The sequence below is a fragment of the Gavialis gangeticus genome, unplaced genomic scaffold (assembly GCF_001723915.1).
Source record: "Gavialis gangeticus isolate Ggan-Ray unplaced genomic scaffold, GavGan_comp1, whole genome shotgun sequence".
In the NCBI taxonomy this organism is placed as follows: domain Eukaryota; kingdom Metazoa; phylum Chordata; order Crocodylia; family Gavialidae; genus Gavialis; species Gavialis gangeticus.
Window position 1 is genome coordinate 192,663,309 of NW_017729032.1, and position 12,138 is coordinate 192,675,446.

Sequence of the window (12,138 nt, forward strand, 5' to 3'; positions counted from 1 at the left end):
TAGGCAGGGGTAGACACTGCAGCACAAAGTAGCAGCACAAATTTGTGCCACTACTATTTGTGCTGCTGCAAACGCATGCCCTTGCTTGTGTGGATGCAGCTTAGCAGTCTGCTTCATTTGGTGTCTGAATTATAACTGCTTAGGATTGCATAACATGAGCCTTTCTAACTGGCTCTTGCAAGAGCCTCTTAAATAGACGGTTCCCCAAAGGCCACAACTTCTATTGCTAGCTATTCCCACAGAAGGTAAATTTTAATAATTCAAGCAGTACAGGTCATGGTACTTCGCTCACTCATATCTACCTGTCTGCAGAGAGCTGCCATCAGTCCACCCTCATTTCTCCAAACCACGTCCCCCAGCTACAATTCCGCTCCCCATCCTTCCAATAAGTGTTAAGAGGCTGGAAAAAGGGCAGCTGTCGCTGTAGTAGGTATTAGCTCTATTCCCCACCTTCTTTAAGAGAAACATTTCTCAAAGTCCACTTTCCCAGGAAAACAGGCCCTTTATGGAATGAGTAACTGCATCAGACCCTTGCCAGTGCTATGACAACTTGAACTTTACCTCCTAATCTACACCCTCATGTCCTTCAAGTCCTCAAGGTGCTCTAACCCCCTACCTCTCATTTAGTAAAACAAGGAAGATTTTTTCCTAGTCCCCAGAAAAGGCAACTAATGCAATACCCCCAGTGGTTATCTCTGTCCTACTCTGATCCCATGTATAGGGCCCTGTCAGGTGATAGATACAAAGTATGTGCACTCCCTCCTGCTGTGCCTAGCCCCCCGCCCCAATCCAGAGGGGCTGATGACTAACCTCGCCTGTTCCAGCCGTCTGCAGGTCAGTAATACCCTGTCCTCTCTGTCCCTGAACCCCCAGCCAGAATGGAGGGGTGAGGGAGGGATGGGGTCTGTAAAATAACCACAACTTCTTTCTATCCACAAAACCTACCTCAGCCTACAGTTCTGTGCAAGTGTAACAGGGGTCTCAAGCCCCATTACTGAGAGTGGGGCCAGGTAGCTAATGAAGTAATGGCTGCAGGCAAGTGCAAAGTGGTCTGTGGGGAGGCCAAGAGGCATAATTAGGCCTGCATATGGGATCCTTAAAATGTATCTTCATGTCCTTTATGCTTCCTAATGGCAGGGATTCTAGAGTGATAGTCAATATACCATTGCATTAGGCCTCCTCGAAGCCTTCTTTCAGATCTGTCAACACATTCCCTATTTAACCAAATCTAAGACAACCTCAAATTTAAGATGCCCCCCCTCCAATAATTGGATACTGTACATGGAAACTTATAAATGTGTACTTAATGAGGCTGTTTTCCCCCATGGCAGTGGGGAAATATCCCTCATCTTGGATTTGAGTAAATATGGTATTTATTTAGCAGTCCAGATTCAACTTTAAAATTGGTCAGAGCAAATAAACTGGCTTTCTATTTTGATTTTCTTTTTCTCTTTTTTTGTGGGAAGGGGGTCTGGGGAGGGAAACCACAGTGGTAGGAAATATAGGACAATTTTAGTGTCTTTTTTTGGCAAGGAAAAAATTAAAAGCCTGCCAATAAGTGAAAATACTAAACTCTCTTCTGCAGACACATGCCTGTGGTTTGTTTGTTTGTTTCAGCTGGGTACCTTTTCAGGTACAAAATTGCCTGTATCTCTACCCTAGTTATTCTTGCCCTCTTCTCCCCTACCAATATTTGGCTTTTTGTCTTGAACTTGACACTAAAAAGTTATGGAGAAAGAGAACATAATTAAAATTGTCATGTATCCAAGTGTCCAGGAAAGTACCTGAACTTCAGATACTTGTAAATTGGCATAGCACTGTTGAAACCAATGGAGGCACAATGATCTAGTGATGTGGCTGAAAGTGTCTCCATCTTGTGTTTTAACTTGAAAGTGCTGCTCTGTTCTGTGAACTGGCTCTCCTTCAGTGTAAGACAGGCCTTTTCTTATTGAGCAGGTCTCCTTACTGTGTGTGTATTCTGAATCATACCTGTTCATTACTGGGGCAAAACATTTGGGGGTTTTCTTATTTAATCATCCTGCGGAGAAATTCAGAGTAAATCCATGGGATTATTTAAATCTCTGTGAATTTTCAATAAAACATGTTAATATTCCAATTTGTGCATGTGGGCTTGGGTCATGAAAAGCTGAGGCTAGGTGGAGAAATGAAATGGGCAAAACAGGCCTTAGCAGCTGATGGCAGTTCTTATTACATATGAGGGAAAGGTTTCTCTGTGATTACCTAGGTGTGCCTACTTAATGTGGTTTAGCTACACTGAATTTTATTTTTGTGATATGTCACATTGCTTTATAATAATGTTTATTGTATGTCTCAAAGCTGGGGGGAGAGAGGGTTGGCTGTATTAGTTTGGTATATTGAGATAAACTGTTTGTCTTTATTAGTAACATGGGTATGTTGTAATTGATTATTCTGATCATCCTTTTATCACCAACAATATAAATCACTACCTGGACTCCCAGGCCTTTGCTAAGTTTGGGCCATACATTGCATCAGTTTATTTCCATGGGCATGTATGCACAAGACGCTGACTGCGCAGTAGCCAAATAATACTGTGCAGTAGCGTGCCACGGGACTAACCAGGGTAATACGCTACTGTGCGCTATTATTAGGTTACTGCACAGTAGCATCACAACTCTGGTTACTGTGCATTTATTTAGTACTTGATTATACAAGTACTAAATAAACATGCAGTAGTCACTGCACAGTAGCATCTCGTGTAGATGTGCCAAGTGTGAAGTGACTTCCCTTCTGCAACACCTTACAGCCCCCCCTTATTGCCAAGGGCCTCACAGACTATGGCCCATCTTATTAGGTATGGCTGCTGCTAATTATAGAACAATATTCTTTTAATATATGGTCTGCTGCTATATTAGCATTTTGTTTTTTCCTCATAGTCATGGGTACAAATGCATGTACGTGTATGTGAAAGATTCTGCACAACTGATGTCCCCAACCTTGATAGAGTTGTGGTTATACCTATTCAGTTGGCAGTGAAAGTGAGTCTTCTGAGTTGGTAGGAAGATTCTGTATGTGTCTATGCACCACAGAGCATTAGACCAAATGATAATATCAAGGCATAGACTTTTTTCCCCCCTTAAAGTTGAATCTGGAATTAGTGTCACACATGCACATGCTTAAATGTGTCCTTATAGAGTATGTGCATTTATATGAGTGTTGTGTTAGAATGAAAAGTGTTTTTATGCAGTATGTGCATATACATAATTGTGGATCAAATCCATGCCTGATATAAGCAGGCCACTTCAAGAGGTAGACTTGAACCAGTGGCAAATTTGCCCACTTACTCATGTTGTGGTAAGTTATTTGTAGACCTCTGTACAGTTTCACCCAATAGTTTACGGCTTCATGAACACACAGTAGTTTTACCTAAAAAAAAGACTTCAGTTAAAGTACATTTACCATCTAAAATGCTTGGTGGATCTGACTAATTCTCATACATAAATTCAGAATAACCAAATTTTATAATTTTAGAAAAGGGTAGAGGTAACACATGCTGCACAGTGCCTTTTAAAACTCTGCCTTTTAGTATTAATCTTCATCTTTCAACTATTTCCTTTCTTCAGTGAAAGATAGCTAGATAACATACTGGCTTTCTAAATGTTTTTTCTAAATATTTGTAATGGCTGGAATGTCCACTACAAAAAGAGCTTCTGTCTTAAAGCAGATGAAAATGATCTGTGCACTGTCTGTTGCCACACTTTTTAATTGCATTCCCACTTCTTTGGGTGCAGAACACACACTGCTCAGCTGGTGTTAACAGTATTCCTAGTTTATTCGTACTGGCCAACCACTGCAAAAAAAGTTCAGAATAAACTATTAAAAAGATTACCTGAACAAAGGTTATGCACTGAATTAGAAAAAGGAAGATTAAAAATAAATGCCATTCTTTTTCTTATCTGTAAGAAACACTCAGCCACATTAGCTAAGAATACGAGGTTGCTTATGATTTATGCTTTCTTGAAGCTCTTCAGAGAAAAGGGCATCTCACAAAAGTAACCCAGGCTGAATGGCACTTTGTGATTAGAAAATTACTACTGCTAGCATTCCAATCTTGTGTGTCTGGGTTGATGTAGGTGGCAACAGTTATTATTGGGGGGGGGGGAAGGGGGAGAAATATACTTCAGTGACTTTATCTAGCAGTAGCTGTCACTATAAGGATAGCTAAATGAAATTTGTGGAGAGGCTGCTGAAATACCCATGACGTAAGCGAGCTTGTGTGTGGAATAGATGCCAAAGTTGGGGAGCAAATAGCAGATTCACTTAAATATGCATGTTGCTCCTACAAGTTAGGATAAATGTCATGTATCTCTGCACTGTCCTTGTTGATTCCTTTGTGATCAGTATAGAAAATTACTCTAGCTGGAGCATTAGAATAGCTGGTAATACTACATAAAAATAAATTTTAATTTGGAAATGCATAGATTTAAATTGGAGATCACCTCCTGCTGCCTAGAAATCCAATAGGCAATACGTTGCCACATTATGTAGCACTAAAATGGTCTTTGGCATGGAAGCAACCCAAACTGAATTCAGTGTATGAACATCTTCATGTGCAAGGGCCTGTCTGAGTGCTGATAGAAACCCACCTCTAGCTGGACATTCTCCATGGTACGGTGTTAAGGGGCTTGCCTCCTGTGTGCTTTGAGCCTCTGATAGCTAAATAGGACTCCAGGTGTGCTCCTGGTTTGGCTTTGCTAGACACACTTTTGTGATGTTGCTGCTCTAATTTTCCCTCCTGCCAGTTTCTTGGTCCATCTACTTGGCCATTAGGACCGCTGCTCTCCAAAACCTCTTCCTGAACTCCAGCTTTGTGGGTGTAGTCAGTCCATTCTGCACCCTTGCACAGACTATTGTAGAGGGTTGCCCTTCAATGGTAAAGACTCCTGGTGTGGAGGGGGGCAAAGGGGGCAGAATTCTGAAGCCCCCTTGTAGTGCCCAGGGCTGGTGCCCTGCTTACCCTGCCCTAGTTATGCTACTGGTGCCCTGAGTCTAATGTTTATTTCTTCAGGAGCATAAGACAGATGAACCCAAATCATACCCATTTTTTATGACCTGTCACTTCCTGTGTATTTCTGTGATCTTTAACTTTTCTTCTTTTTAAACCATAGTTTGTCATCTCTGTTCCTTTGCTCTGTTCGGGGGATTTTTTTTCTCTCTCGCATTGGCTTCTGCAGTAAACCTTGCACAAACTGGTTTCCCCACACAGGCAACCTCCTTTGTGTACCTATTGTTCCAGGGTGCTTCCAACCCAAAAAGACAAATAAGTGTAACAGCTGAAATTGTCTCTGTCCGGCATGATAGTACTTTTGATGGAGTTTAGAAATAATTGTTTGGCAGGAGGATCTCTTAACTGTGGTATAACAAGTGCTCCCATCGTATTACTGTCTGGGTGCACTGGGGCTGCTTCATTCTTATTCCAAGGGAGATGTCTGTTTCATAGGCAGAAACTGTTATGAGAAAGCATTTCTAACTGTATCTTCCCACTGATGGAGAAGATTAATTGAGACATAGTGAAACAGCATAGAAAACCTTGCATTTCTAAATCTTTCTAGAGAAAAGTTGTATGACAACATAGGGTGTAAAATTGTGGCCAGATTCTGCTGTTTCACCGATTGTGCAACAGATAAACAGATCCAGTGACAGTGAGAATCAGCTAGTATAATTCTCTTTCAGTAAGGCTGCCAACAAGTCTCTGGCATATGTGGCTAGAGCAGAGTATAATGCTGTTTCTGCTCTCAAGACTGAACAGCTGTCATAGTAAGCCCACCCGCTGTTCTTTACAATGGCTGCCTATAAAATTGATGAAGTGATAATACTGAGACAGGAGAGCTCTGTAATCCTTAACTGGTGGACATATGAAGTCTATTACTGTAAGAGTGGTAGTTTTACCAGCAGGCTTTATGTTTTAGATCTGTCATGAAATGGTGCCTCCAGTCATGATGTTCTTTGCTCCTTTCCTGTTGCTGCCGTTCATGTGAACAGGCATGGTTCACTAAAAGGTAGTCTGTAGCTCTGAGGCTACATTACATCTGGGGCAACTATGGAATGAATCTTCAGGGCCTGCAGAGCTTTCCCTACCATGGGTTGGTTACTTGCCAGAGGCTTATGTCCTGAGGACAGTGTGGTATTAATGTAAGCTAATGCTTGGCCTTGTTCCAAGGTGATGAACAGAAGCTTTGTGCAGGTGTAAAACTGACATTGGAAAAAAATTAAAAAGCAATCCTGATTTTTATAAAAGAGAAGAGTGTAGTATCACATTTTAATGAATAAATGTCCCAGTTCAGTATGCGTAGGCACTATTTCTCCAGCACAGATCACTTCCTTGGGAACTGACTGTTCTAAGATCACAAGCTCTCCTCTGCATATACATGTTGCTCATACTTGAAAGGAATATTGCTATTTGGATGATGAAATGTAAGACCCAAATTAATGCCCAGGACAGGAATGAAAGTGGGGTGGAGCTTCAGTGGAAGCTCTGGAAGAGACTGTCCCTCAGGAGGCACAATCCCTACCAGATCTACATGGCATAGACAGAGGGCATACAAGCTGTGTAATTGTTGTATGTAGCAGGGACTAGATGTTTGTTCAGTTTGTACAGCACCTAGTACAGCACATCCATTTCTTGACTAGGGTCTCCTCATTGCTATGGCACTACAAATAATCTCAGTAGATGCAGCCTACTTGTAGGCTGGTTTAACCAGCTCTACAGACTGCGAGATAGCCCCCTATCTCCACTCTTCTTCCTACCACTTTTGGGATAAGTTGTGCCCCACTAGGTGGATACAGACAAGCCTCTGAACTTCCCCATATGCTGAAGTGGTGATTGTTACTGGTCCTCAATGTGCTCCTAGGGTTTGGATTAAGAAAAGCTTTCTTGAATTCTTCCTCCCAACTGTCAGAACACTTCTCAGTGAGAGCTAAGGATAGCCTCAAGTCCTGTTTGCTTAAGTTTTACAAAATCCTGTTGTTCTTAAAGAGTTTCCTTTCCATCAACAACTGGCCTTTATTTAGGTTTGAAGCATGCTAGCCCATGGTTTGTTTGTTTTTTGTTCTTTTTTCCCCCATGTTCCACTGGAAAAGGAGAGTAAATTTGGGAATAGGTGGCAAGGGGAGAAGGAAACCCAGAAAAACAAACAACCCCCCCCCCCAAACAATTGATTTTCCTTTTGCAATTTTGTTCAAACTGTTGAAAGCAAAACACATTTCAAGTTTTGAAGGAATGCCATGTTTTTTCAACAATATTTTGGAAAATATGATCTGTATGGGGATAAGAGAAAGAGAATGGAATTATTACATCCATCCCTACAGCCTTGAATGTGACTTGGTATAGCTTATCCAGGCCTTTATTTTTTCTTGACAGTTTTTTCAATAATTAGAAAGCTCATGGTAACAAAAATAGTATCAGGCTGCCCCCAGACGTGGTGCAAGCACCTACTCTGGATTCCTTTAAGAGCCAATTGGACGTTTATCTTGCTGGGATCCTGTGACTCCAGTTGACTTCCTGCTCCTGGGGCTGGGGCCTGGACTCTATGATCTTCCAAGGTCCCTTCCAGCCCTAATGGCTATGAAATCTATGAAATCCCCAGCTTAGACCACTTAAAGATGAATCATTGTATAAAATGTTTTAAGTATCTTTTTGTAATGAATGCACCTTATTTAAAATTGTAGAACCCTGACTGATTGAATGCATTGAACTCTACTGTTTTGATGGTATTAGCTTAAATATCACCAAGGAAACAAAGACTGTAAGGACCCCTATGCTTGGAAAATGACCCATTGATGACAATGGCTGTTAGCGAAAGACTTCCTTCCACTGCAACAGGGACTGGAAACTGCTTAGTTATTCAGTTTGATCTGATCTACACTAGTATCAAAATGACACTAGTAACCTACAGTATAGCATATTACTAAATTGGAAGTTATTTCCCTTTTACACTAACAATTAAACTATTTTCAAGGGACAGGGGGCTATTTTTGACATCCAGAGGTAGTAGAGTAGAATAAGGTCTACACTTTATTGGGTAAAATCTGAGAACAAAGATGACTTACTATTCAAAACAATCTTTAATTAGCAGAAAGGTGAACTACCAGCAATAACAAGTCTTCACTTCCTGATGTGTATGATTCCTTTGAGGAAAGGAAAGTGTAGCAGGGAGAGGACAAAAAAAAAAAAAGCTCAATGCATAGTCAGTAGACTAAGGCAAATAAGAAAAATAAGTTTATATGCAAGCTACAAAACTCACTGGGTCAGATTCTAGTCATAATACCATGGTAATAAAGAATAATCATAAATGTAGAGTAAATGTGTATTTCCCCAGTGGTAATGAAGGTCAGAATCTTTTCCACTGAGCTCTACTTCTTTACTGAAAATGCCTAAAGGAGGAGGAAAAATAAAAATCAATTGCCTGTGGCTTACCAATTTGTTCTTATGAGCTTGTTAAGAGTTTAAAAACAAATGGAGTATTTCCCCCATAATTCAATATATGCCAAACGTTTTGTCAAGGGCACTAGAGGAACTGGAGCTACTTCTAATGTTACAGAGATTTCAAAGTTCATTATCTAACAGCTTGTCTACATAAAGAAATAGCTAGAAAGAGCTACTGCGGAATAATTTTATGGTGACTAGTGGTGGCTTTATTCCAGAATAATTACTCTGCTTTAAAATGGCAATAATTTTTCCTGGAATATTTTTATTCCAGAGTAGTATATTCACACAGGAAGCTCTTCTGGTCAGTGTCCTTGTGCAGACAAGCTCTCAAGCAGATGTTTCCTTTATCAGGTCAATATGGACTTGATATCAATATAAGGACTTAATTAAATTCAGTAGGCTTCCAGTAAGGTCTATAGTTGACCTATTAAATAGTTCTGTGGCTAAGGCATCCTATTTAATGTGACTGAAATATACAGCGTAGTTTAGCACTCAAAATAAATGCATCAAAATGTAAAACTACAAACACTGGTTAAAGAAAAATGGGGATTACAATTTTTTTTTTTTTTTTTTTTTTTTTTTTTTTTTTTTTTTTAGAAAAACAATGCACAGATAAATGATCTTTATTCAGAGGTATGGCAAGAGAATATTCACCTCAGCTTTGGAAACTAAAACTCTTAACAGTTTAAAAGGCATAATTTGATTGTAATTCTGAAAGCTATTCTAAAAGCAATAGCTTTAATAAAAATGTAATGTCATAACTTGACTATTTTATTATTGAATACAAAAATACTATCTATGTAAAAACAATAAGTTAGTTTATTTACAGTGCTGTACACTATTCTGCTCTAGGATTTCCTTTGCATTTAGTTTATCTGTATATTATACATGCCTTTATAATTTTGCACAAAGCATCTCCAGCAGCATGTCATCCATGTTCACTGTGCCAATGATAGGCCTAAAGAATAGTTCAGCAATTACATTAGCATTAATGGATCTCAGCAAGGAAAGAGCAACATTCAGCTTGGCAAATCTGGCCTGGTCCCCTCTGTGAATCAGTCTGACATGTTCATTTAAAGCTTGCTGTGCTTCTCTCTGCAGTCCCTGGATGTACTGTGTACACTGCAGCCCTGGTAGATCTGAAAGAAAAATAGAACGCTAAATTTCTGTTTACAAAATTATCTAAACAACAATTAAAAATGACTCTTCTTGTCAAGTGTCAGCTAACTGGCAACTCATACAGGTTGCTATTAAAGGTTTCTTGAACAGGGAAACAAACCAAGTGTTTTGACTGAACTTGAAACATTTTAAACAGTGAAAATTACATATCCAGTGCACATAGATTTTACTAACGTAAACTTCTCCTAATTGCTCCTCTGTACATGCAAAGCTGTTTTTTGTTATGCAACGTAAACGAGTATTGAAAAATATTGCTTCTAATTGTTTTAAAAATAAAGCATGTAGTATAGGGGATAACATACGGACTACCGTTGTGAATTGTGGCCAATAAAAACCCACAAAGTGCCAAATGTGACATAAATAGCAAGACATAACAATAAACGGAACTAATGGGCTAACTTGTTGACCATTAGGAAATGCATTATTCATGCTTAATATGTCCTGCTGGCAACTTCATTGTGGAACTATTCAGTTGAATATTTTGTTAACTCTAAAATGGGTTTGGAGTTTTGCTGGTGTGTGAGGGATGTTTTAACCATGATGGTCCAGAAACTGTAAGAGGCAAGGATTTCTTAAAGTGATCTCTTGTATTGGACCAGCTGTGCAGTTGGGATAGTTACACAAGCTTTTGAATGCCAGACATTCTATTTAACACAACAAAATACGGAAAATAGTTACTGGGAGTACAGGTGTCTTCCTTTTTGATCTAACAGTTTGATGGTACGAGTACAAAAACACCAGTATCAGAGTCAAAAGCACAACAGAGAGATGGTCTTAAAAATATATAAATCAACTGTTTAGCAAGTTGTTTTCTTTTTATCATGGACTTTACAGGTATGCCTGGATTGGTAGGGAAAATGTCTTCATTTCATCCAATTCAGGTACTTTTTTAGAATCTTAAGATTGAAGTTAAATTCCCCTTTTCATGCTAGGAAAACCCCTCCCACACAAGCATGTCAAGAACCATTTGTTTGTCTTATCCCTGGTTCCAAGTTGCCCACCAATTCTGTAAAGAAGACTGCTCTCTAAAGAGTCCTTCTAGAAACAGTTACTTCCTGAGGTCTGTCAGTCAGGTATATCTTAATCTATTTGGCGGATGCTTTGTTGCTAGTGCATGATGCTATTTTTCTATTCTGACATCATGTGGCCTGAAGATAAACAACTCACAGGCATCTGTCTGTTGCATCACTGCTGTTACCTTTGCTAACCACCTTTATTAACCAAAGAATGAGATACAGTTTTTGGTTTTTTAAATGAGCATATTACAATGAAGACATGGAAGCACAAGAAAAGTGCCAAACCTACACTGCAACAGCGTAAACGTGGTGAACTAGCATGTGTGTGACTAGAGAGTATATGTAAGGATATGACTTTTTTTTTTGTTCCAGTGACAGATTAGAGTGAGTGGAAACGCTGCTGGTTCTTAGAGGCAGCTCTTCCACACCTGGCTTGCCAGCTGCTGTCCTACTAAAGGCTGCTGTGCCAGGGCTCCCTGCCAACATCTGGAAAAACAGTGAAGGACAGGTGGGGTGGGTGTGGAGGGTAGCGTGTGGATGTGAGAAAGGGTGCGTGTCAGTGCACCTGGGGCTGCAGGAGTGTGTGTGCGTGCACAGCTTGAGGAAGAGAAGGGGAGTGTGCGTGTTTGTGGGGCTGGGGGAGAGAGGCAGAGGGTGTCGGTCTGTGTGTGGGGGGGGAGACGGAGTGTGGGGAGGCTTGGGAAGAGAGGAAGACTGTGTGTTGAGCTGGCAGAGAGGGGGACACGGGGAGAGGGAGAGCCTGTATGTGTGGCTGGGGAAGGGAGAGAAAAATGCGTGCGTCTGTGCACCTCTCGGCCTTTCAGCTCAGATCAAGCACAGCTCCTATGCTTACCTGTCAAGGGAAACACAGTGACCACCAAAGCGATTTTCCTAGTTGCACCCAGGAACAACCACTCTTGGCATGGGGGTAGTACCCAGAAAGGTAAGGTACAGTTAATCTCCCACTTGCTGGAGTGGGAAGATCTTGGCTTTACACCCACTTCATGGAAGTGAGAGACTTGCTCCATGGCCGAGGTCGGGGGCATCCGAACCCCAAGCCTCCAGGCTTGGGCCGGCACAGAGACACCCGCCACCAGACTGGGAGAGGTGGAAGCCCCAGCTGGGGGGGAGGCCGTGTGCCGGTAGCGGGGCCACTGCCGGGGCTGAGCCGACGCGTGGAGCTGGAAGCTGTTTGGCGCGGAACGCGGGAACATTTCAAACAAGGTCCGTGTGCGGGGGCTGGGGGCGCTCCCCGCGACTCACCCGGGTTGAAGAGCACGGCGCCCTTGAGGTAGGCGTACTCCTTGGGGCCGATGTCCAGGCTCCAGCACTTGGCCAGGACGCCGTGCAGGACCTGCAGGTCGGCGGCGGGCGGCGGCAGCGGACGGGCGGTGAGGATGCGCTGCAGCATGCTGGGCTGGGCCGCCTCGTGCGCGGGCAGCGCCACGCCGTCCTGCGCCAGCCCCAGCACCAGCA

The 12,138-nt window shown here is 41.7% G+C and overlaps 1 protein-coding gene across 1 annotated transcript; it reads right to left on the reverse strand.

The window, feature by feature from the left end:
• Window positions 1-9,074: 9,074 nt before the first annotated feature.
• On the reverse strand, window positions 9,075-12,132 carry NR0B1 (nuclear receptor subfamily 0 group B member 1). The gene is made up of 2 exons (XM_019524220.1): window positions 11,926-12,132; window positions 9,075-9,606 (listed from the first exon to the last, which is right to left on the reverse strand). The coding sequence occupies exons 1-2, from the start codon at window positions 12,071-12,073 to the stop codon at window positions 9,362-9,364; spliced, it is 393 nt and encodes a 130-aa protein (XP_019379765.1). The 5' UTR covers window positions 12,074-12,132; the 3' UTR covers window positions 9,075-9,361.
• Between the last annotated feature and the right edge of the window lie 6 nt (window positions 12,133-12,138).

Coding starts and splice junctions, on each gene's coding strand:
- NR0B1 (XM_019524220.1), bottom strand. CDS start 12,073: ATGCTGCAGCGCATCCTCACCGCCCGTCCGCTGCCGCCGCCCGCCGCC. Junction 9,607..11,925: donor CGCCGTGCTCTTCAACCCGG/GTGAGTCGCGGG, acceptor TTTTTCTTTCAG/ATCTACCAGGGCTGCAGTGT.